The 27,338-nt window shown below is 38.8% G+C and overlaps 5 protein-coding genes and 2 non-coding genes across 11 annotated transcripts; 5 read left to right on the top strand and 2 right to left on the bottom strand.

Annotated features, from left to right (window-relative positions):
- Positions 1–792: 792 nt before the first annotated feature.
- On the bottom strand, positions 793–5,950 carry LOC140790367 (protein-tyrosine-phosphatase MKP1-like). Of its 4 annotated transcripts, none has more exons than XM_073140423.1 (5): positions 5,817–5,950; positions 3,671–5,747; positions 3,364–3,538; positions 1,038–1,254; positions 793–952 (listed from the first exon to the last, which is right to left on the bottom strand). In XM_073140423.1, exons 2-4 carry the CDS (start codon positions 5,692–5,694, stop codon positions 1,189–1,191), a joined length of 2,265 nt encoding a protein of 754 aa, XP_072996524.1. In that variant the 5' UTR covers positions 5,695–5,747; positions 5,817–5,950; the 3' UTR covers positions 793–952; positions 1,038–1,188. The 4 variants fall into 4 exon arrangements, with proteins under 4 accessions (XP_072996524.1, XP_072996523.1, XP_072996522.1 ...); XM_073140422.1 differs by having other exon boundaries at positions 1,074–1,254; XM_073140421.1 differs by having other exon boundaries at positions 3,364–5,747.
- Positions 5,951–8,438: 2,488 nt separating this feature from the next.
- LOC140790366 (uncharacterized) lies at positions 8,439–9,648 on the top strand. The gene is made up of 3 exons (XM_073140418.1): positions 8,439–9,022; positions 9,116–9,221; positions 9,327–9,648. The coding sequence occupies exons 1-3, from the start codon at positions 8,981–8,983 to the stop codon at positions 9,449–9,451; spliced, it is 273 nt and encodes a 90-aa protein (XP_072996519.1). The 5' UTR covers positions 8,439–8,980; the 3' UTR covers positions 9,452–9,648.
- A 72-nt stretch (positions 9,649–9,720) lies between these two features.
- Positions 9,721–13,048, top strand: LOC140790365 (protein SLOW GREEN 1, chloroplastic-like). Its single transcript, XM_073140417.1, has 2 exons — positions 9,721–10,915; positions 12,815–13,048. The coding sequence occupies exon 1, from the start codon at positions 9,943–9,945 to the stop codon at positions 10,876–10,878; it is 936 nt and encodes a 311-aa protein (XP_072996518.1). The 5' UTR covers positions 9,721–9,942; the 3' UTR covers positions 10,879–10,915; positions 12,815–13,048.
- Positions 13,049–13,571: 523 nt separating this feature from the next.
- Positions 13,572–17,816, top strand: LOC140791056 (uncharacterized). Of its 2 annotated transcripts, none has more exons than XM_073141429.1 (10): positions 13,572–13,889; positions 13,974–14,069; positions 14,602–14,686; positions 14,870–14,991; positions 15,149–15,173; positions 15,259–15,342; positions 15,438–15,467; positions 15,562–15,667; positions 15,761–15,832; positions 17,560–17,816. In XM_073141429.1, exons 1-9 carry the CDS (start codon positions 13,800–13,802, stop codon positions 15,822–15,824), a joined length of 702 nt encoding a protein of 233 aa, XP_072997530.1. In that variant the 5' UTR covers positions 13,572–13,799; the 3' UTR covers positions 15,825–15,832; positions 17,560–17,816. The 2 variants fall into 2 exon arrangements, with proteins under 2 accessions (XP_072997530.1, XP_072997531.1); XM_073141430.1 differs by having other exon boundaries at positions 13,572–13,906; positions 13,987–14,069.
- A 2,905-nt stretch (positions 17,817–20,721) lies between these two features.
- Positions 20,722–26,800, top strand: LOC140791055 (uncharacterized). Its single transcript, XM_073141428.1, has 5 exons — positions 20,722–21,052; positions 22,541–22,629; positions 23,024–25,003; positions 25,654–25,837; positions 25,928–26,800. The coding sequence occupies exons 1-5, from the start codon at positions 20,965–20,967 to the stop codon at positions 26,560–26,562; spliced, it is 2,976 nt and encodes a 991-aa protein (XP_072997529.1). The 5' UTR covers positions 20,722–20,964; the 3' UTR covers positions 26,563–26,800.
- Positions 26,801–26,844: 44 nt separating this feature from the next.
- On the top strand, positions 26,845–26,918 carry TRNAR-UCG (transfer RNA arginine (anticodon UCG)). The gene has a single exon. It is a non-coding gene; the product is annotated as a tRNA-Arg (tRNA).
- Positions 26,919–26,988: 70 nt separating this feature from the next.
- Positions 26,989–27,061, bottom strand: TRNAE-CUC (transfer RNA glutamic acid (anticodon CUC)). The gene has a single exon. It is a non-coding gene; the product is annotated as a tRNA-Glu (tRNA).
- Positions 27,062–27,338: the final 277 nt, after the last annotated feature.

Here is a 27,338-nt window from a genome sequence, read left to right as displayed (position 1 = left end):
AGAGCAAAAGAGGGCACATGATCATTGGAGAGTACGTCTTTTTGGTGATGAGAGGGGTGAAGAGGATCAAAAGAGAGTGCAAGATCATGGAAGAGTACGCCGTAGGAGTGGAAACAGTGAATTGGAGGATACTGCTGATAGTGGCAGTGTACGAGGTCGTGCTCGCTAAGGCCCTGATTCAGTAAAATAAAATAGAGAGAACTTTATGAAGAGATTGTTTTTGAACCCAATATTTATATTTCTTTAATTCCTGGTTACATCCTCATTTTGTACTGGTTGTTATCTCTTGCATCCAAATAATGCAATTGATGATGGGCATATCCTATCATATGCTGGATTAATATGCTTTATGCACATTATAAGTTATCAGAAATTCACATATTTCATTGATGGATAATGTCTAATATTTAGTCACGGGATATCTCCGTGTGGAAGCCCACAAAGTTGAATTGGGTCCATAATAAGATCTAGTGTCCAGAGGCAAGAATGTTACTTACAACATGGTGATTGATATTAACTGTATTGTGTTCACAGTTTTAGCCCTGCACATAGAGGAAATTCTAGTAATTTTTTGGATCTAAAGATTACATTAGTATCATTCCTTGAGCATATCCCTTGAAGAAATAGCGAAACAAAATTTTCTAAAAAGACATCTGAACAGTAGAAAATGGCTGGAAATTTTCAGATGATCTTGAAGAGCAAGAGAAAATATACGACCTTTTTCTCCAAAGGATAAGCTCAGACATGACATAAGCCAAATGGCAGAATAGTAGCTAAATTCGGCTCGCTGTCTGGGGGCAAAGAAGCTTATAAATATCTGTCTATGATAATGTACAAGAGGTCCTAGAAAATAGAATTTTCCCAGTATTTTGTGATTACAGGGGAGCGGATATTATACATCCATGCGTGCCAAAACCTGAAACAGCCACAAATGCAACGTCCTGGCAACCTCCTGCAATTTGAAAGGAAGAGCTATGAAAATTGAGATCATAAACTGTATAATGTCAAAATAGACTTAAGAACATTCGGCATCTGACATGATTTACAGATCACAGAATTGTGGTAGCTCACACCTCGCTGATTGTGACAGGATAATGGCATCGGAATTTTGTCCGCTTGGTGAAAACTAAGAGGAGAAGAGGGCATTCCAGTGCTCCCAATTGTAAGGCTCTTGAATGACTCGGACACCTATAGAGAACATCTAGTAGTATTCAACAATTCTAGGAGATTATCCGTTTCCTGCTCCTTGACAACCTGTCATCGTTCAGATACCAGAAAATTTTAAACAATGCACATTAGAAAACAAGTATTTTCGTGTGATGAAAAGCGCACTCTATAGCAAACTAGAAACATGAATCTATTAGTAAAGATTTTAATCATAGTGATGTGAAAGTTATTCTACTGACAATAGTAATAAAAATCATGCAGAGTAACATACATGTGAGATACATATGTGGTGCTAGAAGTCTTACTTTATGAAAATGCTCTATTAGTAAAGATTAATGGAGTCTATAAACTGACCTCCATCACTTCTATAGTTAAGAGTGTCCATCATAACGACTTTAATGATGTTATTATGACTAGGATGCCTGGCATGGTAGGGGTGATAGTGTGATACATGGAAAGATGGTGACTATTAGTAAGGTAGGTTTGTAATACATGGGAGGTGTTAATTAAGCTATGTTTACCATTTTGATCTTATTACGTAAGACATCCTACTGATAGGCAACATTAAGGAGGAAGTTGTGAAGGAAAGTCCCTGTGCTAGTTAAAATTCACTCAAGCAAGGTCACACTTGCAAGCAGGTCTTACGCCTTCTGTGCAAAACATTAGAAAAATTGCAAAATCAAATGGTTATGCACACTATGATACCAGAAAAACTAAAGGCATCCTGACACTAATTGAAGTGATAAGCGTCGCAAGAAAACTAGCTCCTAACAATCTAAGGCCATATATATTTTGATCAGCATAGTTTAACTAGGACTATCAAAGAGTTTGTTTCGTATCTCAGAGAACAAAACATGTAACAAAAGTAGAATACTTTGCAATTTATACACCACTATTTCATTACAAATTTGTTGACCTACAAACACTATAGTTGTTCCATAGTCCAGAAAATAAACATGTATTGTGCATCAGATTCTTCTTTATGCTTACTTGAAGAAGTTGGCCTTCTTTTTGTTTTCACGTGCTATAACCTCAAAAGTCAAATCATGTTCTAAAGAGGAACAAACAGGATTCCACTGGGACACAATTTATCGACTTCCCTAATTATCTTACATCTCTAATTGAAGATGAGTTCAATTAATTGAGATAATTTTAAAGGGAAAAACCACTTGTGGTGCCCAATTGTGAAGTCTCCGATGATTTGTCATCCAATTATCTGTTGGGATGAAATGAAGGGGAAGTTTACGAGGAAGTCCAAAAGACAACAATCAAGAACGATAAGCAATAAATATAACAGTTGAGATCTGAAAGAATGCCCACAAGATGCCCACAACCAGCAATAAATATAACACTCATGCTCAGCAAGAATGTCCAAAAAGTCCAAAAGAATACCCTTTTACCATAAGAGAGATATCCTTTTACTATATGAGAGATTCTTTCATATCCCCAATGACAAACAGGCATTAATGAATGAAGAGATAACCTGAATGCTAACCAGTCACTTCACTCTATTGGGTTGGTCAATTCATTCTATTGGGTTATAAAAAAGAACATCTAAGAGCCTCTAAAATTTCTTGCTGACATTTACAGCTCATATAGAAAATAGAAAAGACCAAAATCAAGTGCATTTTTAAATGACAAACATCATGGATCACATGTAACAGAAGGGTAGTCCCCCTTGGCTGGCAGGAAATGACAGCAATTGATGTGGGACCCATAACTAGCATGGCAGACTTGCATTTCTTTCCATCCCCATACATGCTCATAGAATTATTGTTCCTTCTAATGTGTTCTCCAGTCTTTCCAGGATGGCTATATGCCTATATTTGCCAGACAACTATACCTACATAGTAAGATAGACCAAAGTATGTTTCCTTTGTTACCTCAAAGAGACTAAGCAGAAATTTCTACAATGATCAATTACCATCAAAAATAGTATGTCATCAAGTAAAAACAGGCAATGACAGAATGTCCAGTTTGATGATTTAATAATTCAGAACAGCAGTCAGCATCTTCTAAATTCCCCGGAAATATGCAGCATATAGTGAGTAATAATACGAACCGCGCTTGGAAACTATCATTAATGATTCTCGTGCAATCACCAATACAACAGTAAAAATATATATGAATGTGTCGTAGGCAGCTAAACACATTTATTAAGGAAAAAAAATAACGACAACGAAATATTATGTATACCTTAACAGGAAGATCCTTCGGCAGACCAACTAAATCAAGAAAATCACGACCCATTAGGTGCCAGTTAATTGTAGTAACTTCTTCTACCTCCTTGCTGCTCTTTGATTGAGTTTTTCCTTCAGGCTGTTCAAAGCCACTCCCTATCCAAAAGTATAGCATCCTACCTGTCTCTCCACTTTTAGCAGTACTAGGAGTTAGGAAAAGGAAAACAGACCTCGGATCGAGATCCTCCCGAGTAAATGTTGCTAACTTTTCCATATTAGGCCAACGGTAAACTAAGAGTCGTGTAGTACTTAGAGTCTCTGACCTGACATCAACTGGTTTATTTGAACAAGGCAATAATTGATCATCCTGGGTTGCGTGATGTTTCCGGGAGTCGACATCAGAAAATGTACTATGAACAGCTAATTCGTCTAAGCACTCTATAACTGGCAATCGTTCTGCAGAGCTTGCGCTGTCAAAACGCTCACCAGTAGGTAATTGACCGTCAGTACTCCCATCTAACACTGCTTCTGCTCGTTCAGCAGAACAAGAAGAATCATCACACGCCTTCCGAGACAATATTGAGAAATCTTTGCTCAGTGTTGGCAGCTTCAGCGGCAAAAAGCTTCCTCTCCTTTCCGCAATGGAGCTAGAAGGAGAACGACCTGCACAGGAACGAGGCTTTAACAGCTCCAGGCTACTTGCTTGTTGGAGCGGAGACCTAGAAGATGGTGGCAAATGATTGGAGAAGTTAGATGAGGCAAGGGTCGGCATAATTGTTGGAAAGGGGACTGCTGAAGGTGACAATGAAGGTGAGTCTGAACTACTTTTTGAACTACTACTCGATTCCGATGATAGAGAACTAGGAGAAAGAAAAGGAGGTGATGTGGATGATTCTGCCATCAGTAGTTGTATCCGGTTTACGCGTGGATCCATATTCCTTGTCAATGCAGAATCTGAATGAACTCGGCATATCGTACCAGATATGAATTTGCGCCTCAATATGCTCCAATTGCTTTCTCTTGCTGGAAGATGGGTTTCCTGCCCAAGTCCAGAAGAAGAGAATGGTGGCACCACACCACCAGTAATCGCTTTATAAAAAACTTCAAAATCTCTATCATAGGAGTTCACGTTCCTTTTTCCTGCACTAGTCTTCACTGCCAATTCATTCTGCTCCTTGTTGGTCTTTGTGGCGCTATCTGAATCAGATGGTGCACTTGAGAAGGCCTCCCAAAAATCTGACCGTTCCTCTCCTTCTTCAACAGTAATAATTGGCCCCTGAACCCTTTCATACCTCACCACCTGATAGGCCGCATCATATGCATCCCTTGCCATCACCGGATGACAAATATTACCAATCCATACATAGATCGATGAAAGGACATGGACAATGAAGGCCCCCCTAGAATCCAAAGCAGCCGGCGAAGGATCATTCAACAGCTTAGGTACAAGATGCAATGGATCATACGGCGAGTGAGGTGCCATCCTGTATATCCTAAGCACCGAATTCGGGCTCAGTGGAATCGCATGGACCCTCTTTTGGCACTGAAGCAACTGGCAAGCAAAGCCCATGTTCGGATTGGCAATCCCTCTCGCAGCCTTCACGAATTGAAACGCATCATCAAAGCTTTGCCCTTCCCTCCACATAAGGTAAGCTATAACCAGCGACGTAGACCTCGACACACCCTGACAACAATGCACAAACACCCTCCCGCGCTGCCCTCTGACATCCTCAAAGTAATCAAACACATCATACAATATACTAGTAATGTCCTCCGTCGGACTGTCCTGCAACCAGAGGGTCTTGTACACAAGATCAGATTTAAAGTACTCCGGGCAAACAAAACCCACACAATTTAGAACATGAGTAATCCCATTCTTCCGAAGAATCTCTCTGTTCCTCGCAACAGAGTCCCCACCGAGGTAGATATGGTCGGCGACCTTGGAACACTCCTTATCGAAGAAGGCGATCTGGTCTTTCTTGCCCTGGGAACCGATTGATGGTATATCCAGCTTAAGCCGCTCGGATTTCCCGCTCGGAGTGGACGGCTGGGGCCACTCGCCGAGGTCATCGGATCCGGCTTTGGGCCACTCGTCCAAGCTACGCCGAGCAATCGCCAGCGGCTGGAGTGGCGGGAGGGAAGACCTCGCCTTCGAGCTCATGGATCTGGGGGTGAGAGGAGGAGCCGGGCATCTCCGGAGCTTGCCGTTTCCGGACGAGCTCTTCTCTTCCTCCTTCGAGCTCTCCACCCCCGACGTCCGGGAAGAAGACCACGAGGCCGACCTCCAGAAGGTTTTCCGTCCGCCCGACAGGCCACCTCCAGCGAGCTCCTCCTCCTCACCGCCCATTCCTCTCTCGATCCGATCTACCAAACCCTAGTTTGCAGCAGACAAGGACGCAGCTATTGCGAAGAGACCAATCAGCGACCTACCGACAAGCAAACTTTACAAGAGAATCGAATCAAACTTACAGAGGTCACGAGAGATCGAGGAGCCTCCGCATCGAGAGCAATCCAGAGTTTAACCCTAAAAAAAATCTAGAGAGAGAGAGAGAGAGAGAGGCGAGGGTATGGAAGAGGATAGAGAAAGAGAGGAGAGAGAGAAGGGGGGGTTTTAACAATATTTTTTAATTTCAATTTCAATTTTAACCGCGGCGGTGTACACCGTATCTTACGGCGTCGACGAATCATCAGGGCCCGATCTCCGCCGTCGGCTTTGAGTATATCAGGAACGGACGGTTAATGATGGGCGAGTAGTTTGACTGGAGTTGTGGATAGCGTTTGGAGTAGAGTAGGAGGGGAGTGGTTTGGACAAGGACTGGACCGAGTCGGGTCGGGTTGGGTGGCGGTCAAATTGGTCCAAAGTAGTTAGTCAGAGTGGCTAGAGATTAGTTGTGATTGGGTCCACCAGTGACATGATCCAAGTTGATTAGGGAGTGGGTCAGGTAGGTTGGAAGAAGATCTCCAATGATGCGCCCATCACCTGACACGTGTCCTTGATTATGACTATAGAGATCATCCGGTCAAATAGTTGGCCATCTCTAAATCATTATAATGTGTTTGGATGTTAGTATAAGTCCGGTTTTAGTTAGCTACACTCATTTTGTTAGATATTTTGTCAAACGACTAAATTTCACTTTATAATGGATAAAATTCAAAGAGGAGAGAAAGATTTCTTCTTCTTCTTATTTTTTTAAAACAAATAATAGTTAATTAAAATGGTACCTTTGAATTCAAAGGCAAAATATTAATTAAATTTTGTTAGTAAGTATAAGATATTAGATGGAATAAGAGAGGAGAGGAGAGAGAGTAAATTATTTAATGATAAATTGCTGTTTAGATACTAAACTAGTTTAAAGTTATGCATTATATCTTATGTCCTGGAGATCGACATTCCAATCGAAAGAGTCGCCCTTTATGGTTAAGGTTTTATAGTCTTTAGCAGGAATACTGGAAATAAATAAAAAATTCCTCACCTACTTCTTGTTCAACCAGAGATTAATTTTATCTAGACTAATTCTCTAGATTATTACTTATTTCATATAATTTTTTTTAATTTATTTTCTGCCATACTCCTCAATTATCTAATATCTAAGAAGAATAATTAACAAAGGAGACAATTTAAAAGTTTTACATAAATCTTTTATTAGAAAAGATAGCTAGAAGCCATCCTAAAACTTCCACTGATAGAGAATTCTCCAGAGAGGAACTTATTGGATAGATGAGATATACACCAAAAATTTGGTTCTATTCATATTACAAGCATTGGTTTAATAGTGTAAATATATTTTATCTTTTCATACTTATGCTTAAAATTACTTTACTCTTTATACTTTATAAGTTTTAAATTAATTTTTTATATATTTAAGATTAAAGTTAAACTGTTAGTTTTTTCATCAAAATTAATGGAGCGTGCCAAAAAAGAAATTTAAAATTTTAATAGAGGCTGAATTCCATTAGTTCTTAATTTTTTATAAATAAAAATATCATTTTCTTCATATATGAATATTTATTTCTGTTAACAAATATTCACATATTTTTTCTATTACATTATAAATTGTGCTAAATATATAGTAATTTTATTAAATATAATTTTGTATGAAATTTCATAGTTATATTATATCTAGAAACAAAACAAATATGAATTAAAAAGTTAGATAAAAAAACTCATCTATCTTGCCTAATAAATATGAAGAGTTATTTTAGTCATTTGAAAGTTTTACATTAAATTTGATAGAATAGCTGAAGATTTTATTTTAATGGTAAGTACAAGAACTAGTTTGAAATATTTTAGGCATAAGTATACGATGATGAAATATATTTAACCTATATCTTTAAACTAAGGTTTTTGAATCACTTTTAATCTAAAGCTAATGGAACCCAGTCTTAAATAGTTGAGAGGATAAATATTCCACATAATGACACAATACATATGAAGACTTCATATGGATCTATGTAAAAAAAAAAACAAAGGACAATAGTTTAGGAACAAGTGTACCTAACCATAACACATATATATTTATATATAATGGACGATGTACTTCGAAAAGCGACTTGTTAAAGTAGGCAATGGTGTATGAATATATTGATATAGATGATAACAAATGAAATGACATCATGGCGTGGCAAGATGTTCTTGTTTTGCCTTCATATTAGGCTATAAATAATAAAACCAACTGTACACACATGACACGTCATTTAGGCTAAGTTCAAATAATACGAGCAAAATTATCGCAAAAGCCCAATAAACTACACTGTGACTATGTGAGTGCAAAATCCACTTGGATCTCGACTTGCGTCTCCAAACCTCTCGCCTGTCATTCGTTGGTTGGCTTATATTAGCCAGAAAAGCCTACGTGGACTCTAATGCCGTGCCAAAGTTTGTTCCTACGTGGAGGATAAAAAAATAATAAAAAAAATTATATATATATAATTGAATGCATGATTAATACTCTACGTACCTTTGGAGTATTTACAAGTTTTATTTTGGTTATAAAATATAAATGAAGGAAATAAATTATGTATTTTATTAAAAATAACTTAATTTATATTTTAATAAAATACATATATCTTTAGAACGGCAAAAGAACAACTATACTGCTATAGCGAATAGCGAGTAAGAAAGAGACAAGGAGGTGGGAGCGATGGGAACGGTGCGATCGATGGATGCAAGTGAGGGCGACAAAGTGCGACAGAGTGAGGAAGTTAGGTGAGGAGGAGGAGGAGGAGGAGGAGGAGATGACAGAGTGGATACCAAAGGAAGAGACAACCGGCAAAAAGATCGGGACTCCACCGTCGACGGAGGGACAGAGGAGGAGAGAGAGGGTGTTCCAAGCTGTACTTCGACAGAAGAAATCACGCCGTTGGATGGAGTCCGATCCGACGTGGCACATCCTGATTCGCTGGCAGTACCAGGTGTCACGTGAAGGCGTGAGGTACCTGTCCTATAAAAGTTAAACGTTTGACACGTCGGTCGTCCATCCAATTTTAAAATTCCATAGCCGACCCCTTCGTATCACCTCCTCCAATGATCTCCTCCGTCCCACGTGATCTCCTGACCTCTATCTCCATTGCCACTCTAGTCTATAGATGTATAAATATGCAACCCCTCTTCGCACAACCTTCCCAAATCCCAAATGGCAGTCGGCGACAACTCCCCAGCTTCCTACATCCGCCTGGTAATAGAGAAGATCTCGATCGGCAAAGGTTTTCAATTTAGTCCTCTGTGTTTTAATTATTTTGCTCAAGATGGGGTTTATTGATCTTATCAGGTGCAACACCTGATTGAGAAGTGTCTACTGTTTGGGATGAGCATGGAGGAGTGCATGGAAGCGTTATCGAAGCATGCAAATGTGAAGCCAGTCATCACCTCCACTGGTTGGTGTCTTTTAGATTCTCTCACCTTTTTCTTTTTCTTTTTTCAAAAAAGAAAAATATTTTGTAAAATATTCGGAGATTAATCAGTGGTGTTTCTTGGTGTAGTCTGGAAGGAGTTGGAGAAGGAGAACAAGGAGTTCTTTGAGACGTATGGAAGGCAGAGAGAGAGAGGAGTGGGTGTAAATGCTGAGACTTTGGCTGCGAGTTTGGGCTGTAATTTTAAGTTATAGTTAGATTTTGGTAGATAGTAGTAGCTTTTATTAGTATTATTTTTCGTTTTAGACCCCCTCGTTTTCTGGATATATAATAGGGGTAGGAATAAAAGATAGGCGGGATTGTTGTTATCCGCCAAGGTGTACAGCTTCCTCTTCGGTGAACAACGGGATGAATTTTTGGTTCATTATGAATTAATTCTGTTATTTTATAATTTTTTTCTTTTCTCCGAAAATAAGAGATATATATATATATATATATATAATTACAGAGGCAAGAAAAGGATAACAAAAAGTGTTAAATTTTGATAATTTTGACTTTATATGAACCAGTAAATAAAAGTTTCAGGAGGTATTTGTAATTTTGGTAAATCACGAGGGATAAAACATAAAATGCGTTTTCTTACCGTATATGCACAGTAGTATAAGCTCTACAGTACTATTGCAGTATTAGCTCCGTCTTCTTCTCCAATCTCTCGTGAGCTCCAAATCCGCCTCTGGAAACTTCAATGAACTCCTCCTCTTTCTCCTCGCTCCACCCAACCGCACTCTTCTCCTTCCCCACCCACTCCAAACCCCACTATTGCATCTCTCTCAAACCCTTCTCCCCAAAACTTCGCGCCTCCTATAACTCTCCTAAACCCTCCCCCAAAACCCTACCCCCTCTCCCCTCCCTCCTCAAACCCATTGCCATCACCGCCGCTGCCGCTGCCGCACTCCTCTTCGCCCGCTTCTCCAACCCCTTCCCCGCCGCTGCCGCTGTCTCATTTCCTCCCACCACCGTCTCTTCGTTCGATCCCAAAACGATAATCGATGACAGCACGTCGCTCCGGACCCTAATGGAGGCCAGGATCAAGGCCGGTATGCTCCCGGAGGCGATCGCCATCGTCGACCGCCTCATCGCGCTCGAGCCCGACGAAAAGGAGCTACCTTTACTCAGATCCCTCCTCCAGATCCAAAACGGCGAAGAGGAAGCCGCGAAATTAGGGTTTGAACGGCTCCTGGAGAAGGATCCGTTACTCGTTGAGGCATATCACGGCCTCATCATGGCCGCCTCCGAGAGCCCCGCGGAGTTGGATCACATTGCGAAGAGGATCGAGGGTGCCATGGAATTGTGCAGGAAGGAGAAGCGCAAGGAGGATTTGAGGGATTTTAAGCTGTTGGTTGCTCAGATTAGGGTTGTAGAGGGGAAGTATGAGGAATCGCTAAAGATTTACACAGAGTTGGTGAAGGAGGACCCCAAGGATTTCCGGCCTTACCTTTGTCAGGGGATCATATATAGTCTGATGAGGAAGAAGGATGAGGCGGAGAAGCAGTTCGAGAAGTACCGAGGGCTTGTTCCGAAGGACCATCCGCATGCACAGCATTTTGATGATGGCATGATTGCGATGAAGGTGTTCGGACAAATCGAGGAGAACAGAAGGCATGGTGCCTTGAAGAATTGAACGACGAATGGTTTGGCAAAGGGAGGCAATTCAACAGGTAGGCTGAGTTTTGTTTGGGCAATTATAAATTGATAGTAAGTAGTATCTCTGTTCTTATTCAGTACATTTCAAACGTAAAGTGATTTCCAGTTACATTTCTTACTTTAGATCATTTAGAAGTAATGATCAGTATGGAATTCTTGGGATGCACAACTCTTTGTCCTTGCAAGGTCAAAAGTCCATGTTGTATAAATTCCATTTTATTTTGTACTTGTAGTGGTGGAGAACCTCAAATGCATGGAAATGGAAGTGTTCATATGGCAGCCTGATTGTTCAATGTAATTTACAATAATGGGCTTGCATATGCCAGTTCTTTATGGCTTTAACATAATTCTAAGTGAATATTTTATGAATCAACTAATCATGTAAATGTTTCATGGACTTACCCTCTCTAGTTATCTTTTACTTGATTATATTTGTTACATGTGGGAGTTAAAAGAATATCAGTGAAATATAGATAAGAATTTGTATAGGTGTCTGGTGTGTAGAGCTGCCATGAACTGTTTGACACTCCAAGCCAGCCTATATAAGTAACACTTCTTTGTTAATACAAAACCTTTTATTTTTATATGGATCAACTTGATATAAAATTAGGAGATGAATTGATTGTTTAGCGGTGCTTTGGTGAGTTAAAAAATTGAATTTACATCAAGTTGCATTTCTTAAGTAATGTCAAGAAGTGTCACACTTCTTGAATTTGTGTGGTGCATATTAACACAGTTCCCCAAAACTGGTTTCTCTCTAATAGCTCAGAATAAATGAATGTCCATTAAGATACCAAAGCTTCTTACTCCATAACAATAAAACACTTTTTCTGAACTCTTAATAATAATTGACAGAACTGTGTTAGTGTAATTGACCACATCCAAGTATTGCTCTGTGGCATTTGATTCTCAGTTAAGGAAAAATCTAGTTTAGTTATTCTCATTGCATAGTTGTAAGTATAATGCCTGCTGATAAGTAATTAATGCAGATTTTAAGGTATGAAATTATAAGTTTGTAGATACAAAATAATAAATCCTGCCATTTGGTCTTATTAAAGGTAGAAATAGTAAAGTCGTTGGGCCTAAACTCATTTTAAATAAAGAGAAAAACTAGTATAGCCTACTTTCCTGCTCAAACTAAAAGTTTAATTCAATTTTAATCATAGTTTTGGAATGAAATAGATGGGTGGTAGGAGGGAGGAGGGAATTTTTGACATGTCATGTGAAACAATTTTAGTCAAATAAAGAATAAAATTGTAATTGAGCTTATGTATATAATAAGATTCAACAACTGTGTTTCTAATCTGATTGAGGGATAATCTTATGGTCGATTACACATCTAGAGTAATGTTCCTTAATTTAGATTAAGGAATCCCTTAACCAGCAACCAAACAGGGCCTAAGGCCCCTTTGCAAGTGTTATGGGAATGAGGAACTGACTCTCTTATTGTCTGAGATGGCTTTGGCATAGACAGATTGAATGCTGACTGAAATGCAGAAAAGCCTCCTAATACTAGATCCTGAAATATTTTTTTGACAAGATGTTCTAATTGGCCACTACTTGTAATTTATACTGTTGAGTACTAGATAACATTTGGTCCAGTGGAATTTGAATGCCGTTATGGGTTGTGAAACTTGAGAGGATATGAGGAGTCCTTATTGGCCACTGCTTGTAATTTTGTTTGTTTGTTTGTTTGAGTAGATTGGGGATAAGAACTGGTCCGAATGTGGGAATTAGTCTTCCTCATGTGCTGCCATCATTTATGCCAACTCAATACTTTTCAACCAGTTTTATCAGTAGTTTTACTTTTTTTTTTTTTGCTTACTTCTTTGATAATCTTCATTGACTTTATCTTCAGCTTTCGACAATGGATCAATCATGCAATCTGACAATTGATTCCATCTACTGTACAGATAACAATGGGCAGCTCGCGGCAATTCCTCTGGGAGGTTGGAGCTTTTGCCTCAGTTTTTCGCTTTCTCGAATGATAAAACTTTTTATAACTAGCTAATTGGAGAATCTAAAGTGAACGCAAAGAGATCTGTATAGCTACCAATAAATAGCTCTTTTGTGGACCAAGGTGTTATTTATTGCAAAGGTTATTTTTAGCAGTATCATTCAGAAATCAATCGTGTAGCTTTCTGGAACTCCTGGCCTACTCTATGTTGGTTGATTTTGTTTGAATTTGGCCACAAATGTTAACAGGGTTATACCTTCGCCACTAAGCTTTTCCCAGAGAAACTGTCTTCAAATTGGACCAAGAGACGAAGTCTAGTAAAAAATCCTCATCTTAGTGACGTGAACTACTTTTTTTTAATTTACTTTTCCAATCTTGGTTGCTCCCGCTCCCTAAAAAAGAGATACAAAGCAACACGCAAAAGTTACATAGTAAAGTCGCAGAGCATATTATATTAATCCATTTTTTATGTATTTTATCCATATAATTCAGCGACGCCGCCAGCCGGAAACATATTAACACGTTGACCGTTGACTCGTTCGAAGACATTGTCGTATACTCAACGATATTATTTCAAATTTCAAATATCATTAATTTTTTATTCGTGCCTCCTCGATTATCCACTAAAAAGATATTTGTAAATCCAAAACTAATGTGTACGGTAGAGCCAACTATTGTTGTATTAAATCCTCGGCCAATCGAGACGCGCTTTTGCGAGTCTCCAGAATGCTAAATATGCGCGAACTCTGTCGAAGACTAAAGTCTTCTCTCTCTCTCTCTCCATTTTCCGTGAGTTATTTGCATTTGAAAAAGATTTGGAGCTCTTCATTACGGGATTGGTCGCCTCTCCTTCCCCCAAAAATTCCAAATCGCCGCCAGATCTAAAAATTTGAAGCCAATCGGGGGGAGAGAGAGAGAGAGAGAGAGAGGGAGGGAGGGAGATGGCGAATTGGGAGCTCAAGAACTGCTGCGATCACGACCAGAAGGTGTTTATCGCTACGGTCGGGGTCTTCACCGTCGTCATCCTCGCCGTGAGTCCTAATTCAAGGTTGCCCCTCCTCGAGATTTAGATCGGGATTTATAATTGCAGTCCTATTACTTGTAATTAATTGTAGTTGTGGAGGACAGTGCTGCTCACGCCGTTCAAGCTCATCACGGTATTCCTGCACGAGACGAGCCATGCTCTTGCTTGCAAGCTAACGTGCGGCGACGTAAGTTTGCTCTATTCCTGATAGTGTTCGTTGATCGAATCTTGATTCGTCTGATGTGTTTAGGCAATGCTCGTAGCGAACTTGTGGTTCTAAAATCTTTAAATTTTGGGAAATTTGTGCTTTTCTAATTCTGACATACGTACTTGGAAATGGGGCGACGATCCAAGGTGATGCAGTGTTGGCTTTCTCTACTAGTTTTGTTTTTATAACGAGGTGGATTACTCGAATTTGAAGCACTGAGCAGAGTAGCGGGATATAGAGGTGGAAAATGTAAGACCTGGAGGCTGTACGAGTCCCTTGTGCAATATAAATGTATAAGATGGAATAAAGTTCTAGATTTCGCTAATTGAATATGTGGTGTTAAGCAGATAAAGAGAGTTTTACAAGATTTTGCCTTCCCTTGGAATAATGCATTCATGAAAATTTTCTAGTCAATCCCCTCGAGCTTGTTTCGTGCATTATGCGATTAGGCATAGGAAAGTCAATTGTTGTGTGTCTCTTGACAGAATAGTATTCTTATCATCCTATGCAGGTGGAGGGTATGCAGGTTCATGCCGATGAGGGTGGTGTTACACAAACCCGCGGTGGCATCTACTGGATTATTTTGCCAGCTGGATGTAATGCATTTTATTCCTTCACCTGTTCATTTTTTACCATTTCTAGTTCCTTACGTTTTGAAGCTCTCAAAATTTAATCCATGGAACCTCTTAAATCCGTTACTCATCGTTTACATGACTTTACTTGGTTCTTATGGGTCTTCTAATGAACTGTCATCTATACTTTTACTGTTTAACATACAGATCTAGGATCATCATTTTGGGGAATGGTATTTATACTTTCCTCCACCAATCTTCTCACCACAAGGATTGCAGCTGGTTGCTTTATACTTGCATTGCTTGTAGTCCTTTTTGTTGCTAAAAATGTAAGTATCGCCTTTTTAAAATTTACCACTTAGGTTTCATTTCTTTTGTCCTGCCTGATTCTTTATCCATAGTCTTAGATCGACGTATTCTTCTGTCTGCATTTATTGAACTATCATTTTCTTTCTGTCTGTCTGCAAAATGATATTGGATGTGCAGTGGTTGCTTCGAGGACTTTGTATAGGTATGTATAATCATCAGTTTACTTTGTTCAAAATCCACACACGGGCATTTGCAGGAAAAAAGCTTATTGTAATTTGTCTGTGTAGGCTTTATCATATTTCTGGCCATTGTTTGGCTACTGCAAGAAACTACGAAGGTCCACGCTCTTCGATACATCATCTTGTTCATAGGTGCAAACTGCTCCATGTTTTCTCTTGCTCATTGGAAATAAATGTTTGTGACTTGGAATCTAACTGGAAAATGGTACTTGTAATTGCAACTGCAGGTGTGATGAACAGTTTATTTTCAGTTTACGGTAAGGATGATCTTTCATGTATTACTCAATTGCTATTAAACAACTAAGATAGAAGACAGACAGCCTGAGTATCAGTCTTTAACTTATTCTGCAGATATCTATGATGATCTGATATCTCGAAGAGTTCACTCAAGTGATGCTGAGAAATTTGCTGAAATATGTCCTTGCCCTTGTAACGGTGTTGGATGGGGCGTTATATGGTCAGATATCTTCCTTAAAGTTACTCTCACTTGTTTATCAGCTGTTATATTTGGGTAACCTTTCTCAGTAATTATTGCTAAATTCTTTTGCAGGGGAATGATCTCTTTTATTTTTCTGTGTGGATCCATTTACCTTGGATTGGTCATTTTGTCTTAACTCTTGAGGTACTTACTGCCTACTCATTATTCCCATGACATAATTTTCTTTTTTAATTTTGATTCATATTTTCATTCTGAATGTGCTAGGTTAGGATCTATCAACTTGTTCTTTTGACATGAAAATTCAGCCCTTTGAGATTGGTTGAAGCTTGTGTTTTGGTAGTTTCCCGGCTTTCTACTATATATTAGCAATAGCAAAAAGTTTCACATAAAAATATGAAGGAAAGAACATAATAAAACATTGAAATGAATTAGAACATATATCTTCTACATAAATGTCACAACCAACAAATTCTCAACAAATATTTAAGAATTAAGATGGAGCATATTTATGGGCCTCAGACATTCTTAAGCGCATGGATACTGCTAATCTTAAACGTTAGTAGATCACTTTGCTGCTTCTGTTTGATTTCTTATATTTGCGAGAGAAATGTTCTTTTTAAAGACTATAATATGTCAATGCATAAGGACAGATGACACAGTAGATAGTGTTGTAACTTAGGATGTAGGTCAAGTGCTTGATTCTGTTGCTTGCGTTGCCTAAATAATATTTGTATCCAAATGCTATTGGCATACCTGACTGCAATTAATATTTGGGCTGGTTTTCTGTGTTAAAAACTTAAAATGTTAGGTCTTGCTTCCTTTGAGTTTAGGAACTCCTCCTTAACTAGTTCAGAAACTCCTAAATTGGTTCAGTAACTAAATTTTTTTTAATTTTTTTATCTTTTTTATATCTAATTAAATTTACTCTTAAAAAAATTAAGACTAAGAAATAAGTTTAACTAATCGAGTTCGGCGCTTAGTCTCAAACCAAACAAAGTCTTACGTACTTGCAAATTCCCTAGCTTTGTTCACGGTACATGTTGAACAATTCCAAACTTCCTATGTTGTCCTCTGGAGATTCAGCAAGTGCAGTTATCAGATACTCAGATGTTGTTGTTACCAGGCAAAGACCATTTCTATTCATCTTTGGCTGAATCCAGTGGTGAAATCTTGTAGAATCTTGCTGCCCCTACAAGTGATTATCACTGGGCATGTCCCACATGCTCAAGTATGCTACTCCATATTAGGGCCTTCTGCTGTTCCTTTTTCTTCCATTTTTGTCCCACTCACATGGTTTTTGTAGGTGTACTGTAGGTGCCACGGAACCTCTATCAGATTAATCGGTAGTCAACAAATTAAAATTTCAAATAAAAAGGAAGAAAAAACCATGCTATTGTGACAGGAAATTTTGGTCTTTAATCTTCCAGTGGCAATTCATACAGATCGACAGTTAACAAACCTTAATGCTGCTTCAAAAGAAACTCATGTTGAACTCCAAATGCTTACTAGAATCTTTAGAGAGTGTTCTTTTATTCTCAACTTAATATCTGTTTCTTGATGTGAATGACCTGAGAATCACCTCTTCTAAGGTTATCAGTAGCATCCTCACAGAATATAGTTATACTTTCTTCCTCTTCTGAGCGTTCGGCTTCTGTGATCTATCATTGGTTGGAGCTTTTGGCTGTTGATGTAAGCCTGATGAGCATATTTGTCTCCTCCAACGTGCCATACTGTACTTTAGAAGACTCGTTCACAATTCTAAAAGTGATTCTGATGCATTAATGACTGCCTTCAGTATTCTGCAATAATTTTACTTTCTGTGCCTTTTCAGAACCTTGTTTCTGATCATTTCCTAACTTGAATGAATTGAACCATCTTATATTAACCTTCTTGCCTGATCTTATGCTCAGGTGTGCAAGCTTGCAGAGATTCCCATTCACTACCGGAGATTCAGGTGCTTAATTTTTTGTTAACAGTCTCCCGTTGTTCATTAAATTGAATTGATTTCTGTTAGCATTCGTGAACCATTTGTACATCATTCATGTAACAACAATTTCTGATTTCTGCTTGTGCCTACACTCTTCTCTGCTTGACTTGAATGTCTCCAGATGATCTATGTTACTGCTCATATATACCAATTAATTTCTCATTCTTTCTTATTGCTTGACGAAGCCATCTCTTTTCTTTCATTACTTCAACCATTTGAAGCTTCTGATCTTGTTTAAATATGTTGTTCTCCCTAGCTCCTGATGCATTTTAATCTATCTAGTAACTGCCATATAAGGCTATGGTAAATTCTCTCTTTTTAATATTGTCAAAGAGCAGAGTTGGAAGTAACATAGACTAATATTTTCTGTGAGGAACATCTAGATGAACATATTAATTACTAAATATAGTGTTTACAGTTAAAATCAGGTTCTAGGCAGTTTGTGCCAAAGAGTTTTCTATGTTCGGATGGAGAAAATAAGATTAAAAAAAAAGACGATAAGAGAAGGAATTCTTTTACCTCGTGTGTTTAAATTTCCATCCAAATGAACGAAATTCTTTTACCTCCATCTTATTTCTCTCTTCTCTGCTCTCCTATATGTCTTGGCCCAATGAATTCCTATCGAGTTCCTATTTGACCCATATTTGTTCCAATGTCCAATTTTGACCTTTCCTCCTTTACTTTAGTCGAATAATCTTTTGGCAGTAACTTTGATCACAGGGTCAAACTTTATGACATCTCAATTAATACCTAGGTAACCTTATGACATAAAATCATAAAATATTTCTCCCTATCTGAAAGACCAACGGTACAAAATGTACTCTACTCTAAGTACTCTTGTCTTGTAGTAAGTAGGTCATGTGCCCTACGGTGGGGGGTCATACCACCCAACCCATCATTTTATTTTTATGAGGAAAGAAAGACTACTACTTTCTCCACCCTACTAATCCGCAAATTTCACCCAATCCTATGTTCTAATTAGTCGCAAAATCGGCGTGTTGCTTTGTCTTGCTCGATTCTTCCTTCTATTCTATCACACAATAGAACCATTAGGATTTATTAATTAGCATCTCCAGTTAACTAAACGATGGTCAATCTGTCGCCCTTAAATGGGCCATTTTATAGTCCTCCAACAAGATTACAAATAGATGGCTCACCTATTTCCATGTACCTTCTCTAAATTTCTTATAAAAGTATATTAATTTCTTTTTTTTTTACTTTTTTTTTTCTCCTACAGAGCATCACAGAGCAGAGGCCTATTTAATATATCAGTAATTTTATCAAACAAAATTCAATTGACTCATTATATAATTATATATAGATAACAAATGAGGATGGGCCAAAAAGACGTGGACCTCGGATACCGTATCATAAAGTTGGGTTAATTTCGAGGAGTATATAGGGACAACGTACCGTGTTGCTGGGGTTTCCCCTCGTCTCATGTCGCTTTGTCCCTTCTCGAGGACTGGGACCATTCACATTAACCACGGCATGTTTGCTTAGGTATACCAACTTTTCCCATTTCCTAGATATGTAGCTATTTTTTTGGTTCTAATTCAAGAGTTACTATTCATATTGCAAATTAGAAAAAAGTTTCTTCAGGTTAGTGGCTTAGCTTCCAAGTATAGATGGTTATTTTTATTAATTTCAAGATGAATAAGGGAGCTAAATTTAAAATCTAGCCTACTCTCTCTCAATCTAGTCCTTGTCATTTGAATAAGCTTAGTAGATGGAAAATAGAGGTGATTAGGAGTTGACAAAAAAGGATTAATCTACCAAAAGTTAGTCCAGCAAAAGTCGGACTTTACCTACCAAATGAAATGTTTTACCAAACAAAGTTGGATTCCTAGTTGAGTGATGAATTTGTCCTCTTCTGTAAATTATATCTCACGCAAGATTCTCTCACCCAGTAAAGTCATTGCCAAACATTTCACAACCTTTATTTTTCACCAAACTGTAGTTATTAATAAGATATTATTAAATTTATCAGCAGTATCATCTTCTTATACGAAGCCGTTGACCTAAACAGCGGTTTATATCGTGACAATGAAAAAAATATTAAGACAAACATTTAGTTAGTTGAATCGATCAATAATATCTCATCGGTAAAAATGAGGCAGTCTCGTATTAGAATGGAGCTCGGATTCAACTATCCGTACCTATAACTCTTAATTTTTTTTATATCATTTATGAGCTTAAAGGCTAGATATGAGTTGGACAAAAGACTAACCCTATTTAAATAGAGAGGCACTTAGGCCCCACTAAGTTTTTTAACTGTATAGTTTAGACTTAAAACTATGTGTATTACCGAACAATTGCTCCGAATCAAACATCATCGAAATCTGCTCTAAGCTGTTGTACTGTCGAGCTCTTTCTCCAAGCTAACTATACTGCCGAGCCATTAATCAAATCGAACTAAACACCAAACCACAAAATAATTTCTCCATAATATCATTTAGGATTAAAGTTAAACTCACGCCTTTTTAGTCATAAAAAAAGGTATCCAACAGCTATAACTCTTGATCAGCTCCATTAATGCGAAGCGCATCGATTCCTATCCACATGCATGTAGGTATGGATGTATGTATGTGTGTATGTCAGATCGTCGCGCGTGCATTTGCAACAAACCACACGTTGGCCGTTGCCTTTTTCTCTTCCTTCTTTAGCAACTTGCGGCCTTCCTCGTCCGTGACACAATCCCCTTTCCTTTCCTTTCCTGTCCTATCGTCTTTGATCAAATTACCCAATTGCCCTCTATTTTCTACAGGCGCGCTGCCGGGATCCTATGTATCCCCGGCTGCAGCACTTTCGATGCAATCGTGTCACCGATCTTAGACAGGGTTCTTCGTTGAACAAAATTCCAGCAATCCCGTGTGCATACGATCGATTCCTCTTACTGTCTCTTTCACGTCCCGTCCTTCCCGCCCATTCCCCAAACGTGTGTCGGAAGACTCGCGAGTCGCAACCCCCCCCCAACCCCCCCCTTTTTACTAAATATTATTTAAATACTTTTCTAAAACAAAACGATTTTAATAGAAAATAAATAAATAAATAAATAAATAAATAAGAGAGAGAGAGAGAGAGAGAGAGATTTATTTCCTCCTAAAATAATTAATACGCATCTCTCCACTCTTCCCTCGCTCTTACGCTGCCCTTACCAACTTCCACACTCTTCTCCTCCTCCTCCTCCTTCTGCTCTTCGCCATCGCGATCTACGCTTGTCTTCGCTCGAGCTCGATCTCGAGGGTTTCCTTCTCCGATCTCTTCGGTTCCCTCTTCTGCTCGAACGAGCTTGAATCAAGACCTTGGGGGTTCTCGGATTTGAGAAATGCACCAGGGGACCGGATCCCGACGCAGGGTCGGGCGGAGGACGATGGGTTCGGATGCCGATCAAATGGAGCTACATCGCGGCGAAGGTGGTTTGCGTGCGAGTTTATTACTTTTTCTAGGGTTCTGTTTGTAATTTGGCTTGGCGGTATCGAGGTTCTAATTTTTTATTTTGGAGTAGAAGCTACGAGCACCCGATTCTTTCGCAGATGTGTTTAGATTTGTTTTGCTTATTGTCTCGAACGATGAGAGGATTCTTCGCTGGGTTTATCTGTGAGTTGGTTTACTTTGTCCGATACTAAGTTAATTCTGTAGTAGTAAAAAAGAAAAGAACAAAAAAACTCTTGAGTACTCGTAAGATGCTCTATGGGTTTTATTATCTTAATTCGGATCAAGATTAAGTATTCTTGTAGTTATGTGGTATATGCATTCCTATGTGCTGAATTGCTTTTTTCTTTCCCCCCCTGTTTGATATGATTTGGTACTCTTCTTTTGCTCTCCCATTTGCTTTCAGTTGAAAAGCGACTTCACAAAGTTCTTCTTTTTCAAGTTTGGTGAAGTGATCTTTTCGGGCTTTCCTTTCCTTTGGCAGTTTTATGTTTCAATCTTGGTTATTTGAGGCCTATTGCTACCGCAGTTAACTTGGTTCGTTCTACCCGTAGTCTTTTTGTTTTTTGGAGTTTAAGATTATGTAATGTGGTTCTACGAGTGAAGAATGTGTTATCAAGATGCTTATATTTTATTGATTCTAAGGATTGAATAGTTTCATAGTGGGGATTTATTTGGGTTTTGTTCTTCTGTCGAGCTTGTTTTTCCTGAGTGGGGTAAGAAGTAGCGCAATCACTTGGAATTTGTTCTTTTGTAGTAGTTACTTTTAGTCAACTTGTCTTTGATTATGACTCTTATATTTATTATTGGAGACGTATTTCTCTAGTTTAGGTTTTTTCTTTTCTTTGGTCAATAAATAATGCTTTGAGATTTGACCATATTCTATGGGTCTGTCTTGGTCATAGTAGGAGTTTTACATTCACCCTTGACAAATAAGAATGCCGTATTGTCGTTGTCTAAAAATAAAGAGAAGTTCAGATCACATTAAAGGTCTTGGGTTACCCCCAAGTATGGCATCTTGGATCAGTTTTCACAATATCTGTCCTAATGATTTCATGATCCTTTCTGTTTCTTGGCATATTTCATTTAAGAGCATATTGTGATGCTTGCAGTTGTCGTTTATGATATATCTAATTCCATGTTATTTGTCCTATCTGGAATATGCGTGATGGTTTTACTGTACTCTTGTGGCCCTGTGGGGCCAGTCAGATACATTCTGTATCATTAAATCCAACTTAAGTTAACTTTTGGTTGGTTTCGAACAGTCATTCATCTTTTTCTCACCTCTCAACTCAATTCAGTTTTTCTTGCCTTAAAAATGTTTGTTGTGTTCATTTGGCATAGAAAATCTTGAGCATGATTAATGCGAACTCATGTTAAGAAGCATATGAGTGCACACATTTTTACAATTTCTTTTACTGCAAGAATTAGTAGACTGTGATCTCATTGCAAGAAGACTCCTATTGCAGAGATCTCTCCCTTTAGGAATGAAATAAGTTCTTGGGACATGCCTTTGGATTCTTCTCATTGCTGTGGTTCTTCTGCAGAAGAAAACTCGGTAAGTGCACTGAACATATGCTCTTCAGATTTAAGTGGCATGATATTGATGACAGAAATTTCACCTTTTTTTTTTTGAGGAAAGCCTGTAGTATTATCTGAATGCTCTGTATAGTTTACTTACAACCAACAACAGAATACCTAGATGTAACATCAGAGGTTAACCTCCCTGGTGCGCATCATGTCACAGTAGTAGCTTGTTCTTTCTACATGACTTTCACAGGCATTGTTGAATATATGTAATGCTTATATCGGTGATAATGTCATATTTGTTCATCCGTTTCCTTCCCATCATTCCTGGCCATTGTAACAAAATGGTTTTTTTTTGTGTTTTAAGTTAGTGATATTCTGTAGAGAGCTTGTACTGATGCTTTTACATGCTTTCATGATTTCAGTTTGCCCTCGAGTTCAGGCGTAATTCATCTAAGAAAGCCAGCGGGATACCAATGAAAATGCTGATAGATGAAGAGGTCTCTAAAAATATGCAAATTAGGTACCCATCACCAAGTGTTGTTGCAAGACTTATGGGTCTTGATTCCCTCCCTCCTCGGGGAGTTTGCGCCCAACAGAAGAAAATGGAAAGTTCTCTGCAAGCATCAGCTTCAGTATGTTCTCTAGAGAAGCAAATATTACATGAAGGTCTTTCACGTAGGAGAAGCATTGATGAGCTCCCGGAGTTGAAAGATGTTTTTGAAGTTATGGAGACATCAAAAGTGAAGAAACACAAAAATTTGAAAATTAAAAAAGGGAAAGTAAGCTCTAAATATAGTGAGACAGACATGGACTTCATAAGGCAGAAATTTAGAGATGCGAAGCGGCTCTTGTCAGATGAACTGCTTCAGAGCTCTAAAGAACTCAACGGTGCATTTGGAGCTTTAGAAACTAATAAGGATCTTTTCTTGGAATTTCTCCAAGAACCCAACTCTTTATTCACAAAGCACCTCCATGAGCTAAGTTCTTCTCCACCCTCTCTCCATCCAAGCCAGATTACAATTTTGAAACCATCTAATGGAAACACAAAAATCTTTTCTAGACGAGAAAAGGATTCTGAATTGTTTACTCACAAGTCAAAGGAAGTTAGAAGCTCTCCAAAGAAGCCCACAACTAGCATTTCTGGTCATTCTTTTGAACACTGTGATTTTCTGAAACACAAGCTGTCAAAGTTGAGCTATGAAAGAAGAACTCAGGCCCACGTCCATCCTACTAGGATCGTTGTCTTGAAACCAAGCCCTGAGAAAGGTCAAAACATGAAAGGGGCCGTTTCATCAGCAAATGATATCTTCTATTGTGGCCACAGAAAGTCCACAGACTCTTCAGATTCTGGAATTCCAAGATTGCACACAGAAGGAAGTGAACAACAGAAATCATCTGATACTGCAGCAGTTTTGAAAACTAGGACAATGGGTTCCAGAGAGATTAGAGAACAACTGAGAGAAACTGTAAGTGGTCGTCCTATAGGAGCATTTGAATCAGAACTCAGCAATCATGTTGGGAATGAAAGGATGCTGCCGTGCATGGCTATGCTCAATAATTCCGAGGCATTACATAGGTGTTCCCACCTATATGATGATTGGAGTCGCACCTTCAGACCCTCAACCGAAACATCGGTTAGTAGGGAAGCTAGAAAACGTCTGTCTGAAAGATGGATGATGACCCACCAATTCCAAGAGCTGGGGCCTGTTGCTAGTGGCTCAAGTACACTTGGAGAAATGCTTGCCCTATCTGATAGGGAGACACCAAGGGCGACACTGTATGCAATGGATAGTCAAAATGAAACTCCGAGTAATGATAGGCTGCCATGCATGTCACGTTGCCCTCTGGGTATTAGTAGTAAGGATGGTTGGAAGGATGAGAACTTGAGAAATCTTACTAGGTGTAGGTCTCTTCCAGCTTTATCTACAAGCAATGGACGTTCAAAACGAAGCAACAGAAAGCGAGTTCGTCACATTAATGACCTTCATATGCGTAGAGTAGTACCGTTCATGGGTGCTGATAATGCTGCAGAAGATTGTTTTAGTAGGCAAGGAAGATCAGTAATCAGAAGTCCAAAATATCACTGTGACAGGGCTTGTTTGACATTCTCAAGTGAAGAGGAAAACATGCTACCTGAACGGGAGATTCATGTCAGCTCGGAAGAATCAAGGATCAGTAATTTGACAAATCTTGCTGCACAGAAACCTACACATGCTGCACTCTCTTGTGATGCTTTTAGTGGAGATTATCAGGTTCTTGACATTTCTATGGTTTCTGAGTGTCAAAATATGACCCAGACTTCCACACTTCAAGAAAATAAGGAGCAGCAACAGGTGGCATCGGCAATACTAGGGAAAGATGAAACTCTCATAGTTCCTAATCTTGATGGTTTGATCATTGAGGTGCGCATTAATGTTAATATTAGCTTGCAAATTCTATAGCATAAACTAGATTATGGTGCTTCACATTTAATGGTAAGATAGCTATTAATGATTGGCCTTATTTCTAGCTCTTCCTCTGGAATATTTTACTTCTTGCTGTTTGTTGCCTGCAATTCTTGTGTGTTTTTTGCCCCTGTTGCATTGCTATGCGATGCAGCTTCTTAGTCGCATTTTGGTTGCATGTGTAGAAAATAAATGTCTTATATTATCTCATCTTCATACCAGACTTTCCATGATTCCAGTAAGGTAATAATTAGTTGGCTATTCTTACAGCAGAATGGGTTGTACCTTCATTCTACAGGCTATATTCCAGTAAGGTCTGTTATATCATCATATGATTTCCAGATGATATCCACTTTCTTTCTTCCTGCCAAATTTTCTTACCTCTTCATAATCATCTTATGTTTCGTATCTCAGTTTGAAGACCTTTTGCACTTGGTCTGGTGTTTGCCAAGTGCTTCCATGTGTCTAAAATATGTCTTGATGTTAATGATTTACTTTGGTGATCTCTTGCGAGTTACCTAGTAATTGTAAATTGCACCAGTTATTTCTCTTGATGTAAAATATATTCCTTTTTGTTCCCACTTTAAGAGTGAAGTACGTGATTCCAGGAAGGGCCAACCAACCACCCTCAAGTTGATTATGTTCCATCCTCATGTAACGCTATGGAACCAGCATCCCCTGAAAGCCCCAACGAAGGTGAACGCCCAAGTCCAGTCTCTGTTCTTGATCCTCCAGAGGAAGAAGAAAACTCTAGTTCGGGATGCTTTGGGAGAATCAGTGCAGATCTTCAAGGCAAGTGATCCAACTATGTGGTTTACCTCTCTATTTCGCGATGAATTTGACTTGCTAAATTGTAACATCAATTTGATTTGATTATTACAGAGCTTCGACTGCAACTTCGACTTCTCAAGATGGAGTCTGCAGATACCTATGTGGAAGAACCAGAACTCTTTAGTATGAGTGATGAGGAAAGTGTAGAGGACACCCCTTCTCTTCTTCCTGAGGCGGAGATAACTGAGGTTTTCACAGATGAAAAGGAGAGAGACTACTGCTACCTGCTGGACATGGTTATTTGTTTGGGTGGTGTTCATGTCACTGATCTGCATTCGCTACTTCATGCAAGCTATTCGCTGGATTGCCCAGTCAACCCAGGAATCTTCAGCAAGCTTGAAAAGAAATACAGTGAGCTGATCCCATGGCCGCTATCAGAAAGGAAGCTGTTGTTTGATCTCATAAATTATGCTCTAGCTGATATGCTAAGCTCCTGCATGGATCTGCAGCCATGGATGGGGATGTCCTGGAGGTGGTGGCTCAAATGGGACCGAAAGGGTCTTGTAGAAGAGGTGTGGCAGAAGGTGGTCAGGCAACGGGAGGAATTGTGCTGCACTGAGGAGGCAGTCCTGGAACCAAGATGGTTAGATCAAGAAGGTGGTATTGATATATTTGTAAGGGAGATAGAGAATATGATGCATGATGATCTCCTGGAGGATCTCATTGCAGACATCATATTATGGTAATACATTTGCTGCTACTAAGCTGATACAGCTGTTTGAAGAACCAAAATTTTACATACTGAAATGAGAGTGTATAAACCAAGGATGCCAAGAACGGTGCCCTGTTCTGTTCTTCAATGTAGTCATTAAGAACGAGAAAAGTTCTGGCAGTCATTCTATTTGGCAAACAATTGCTGAGGTATCTTTGTAATGTAACTCTAAATAATTAGTGCAATTTAAATGGGGTTATTTGGGTAGAAAATTTTCTCTGTCTCTCTCTCTTGTAGATCATGTAAATCATAAACTGACCGCATAGCGCAGTGGATTAGCGCGTCTGACTTCGGATCAGAAGGTCGTGGGTTCGACTCCCACTGTGGTCGTCTGCGCTTCAATTGATTTCCTCTTTTTATGTTTTCACTCTTTGCGTTTCTGGGAACGGGGAAAAAAAAATTCCGTTGCCGGGACTCGAACCCGGGTCTTTCGGGTGAGAGCCGAATATCCTAACCAACTAGACTACAACGGATTGAGCGACTGAAGTTGAACATAAATAGAAATTAACCTTGAATGGAAAGTGGTTATTATTACCTTTACGTTCAATAACTGATATGCTAGTTATAATAAACGGATAAGAAGAAAAAAAAGGAATAAATTAATATCTATTTAAAGGTATAATAATAATTAAATTTTATTGGTAAATATAAAGTAGTTAAGACGGATAAGAGATAAAAGTAATCCATAATGTGACCTAGTGGATATGATTTACTCTCAACCCTCCCAAATATTGTTCCGCAATTCAGCAA

This window comes from Typha latifolia, chromosome 6 (assembly GCF_019914945.1).
Source record: "Typha latifolia isolate L0001 chromosome 6, TyphaL0001v2, whole genome shotgun sequence".
In the NCBI taxonomy this organism is placed as follows: Eukaryota; Viridiplantae; Streptophyta; class Magnoliopsida; order Poales; family Typhaceae; genus Typha; species Typha latifolia.
The sequence above is the reverse complement of the archived record's forward strand: the minus strand, read 5'-3'. Positions and strand labels throughout refer to the sequence as shown.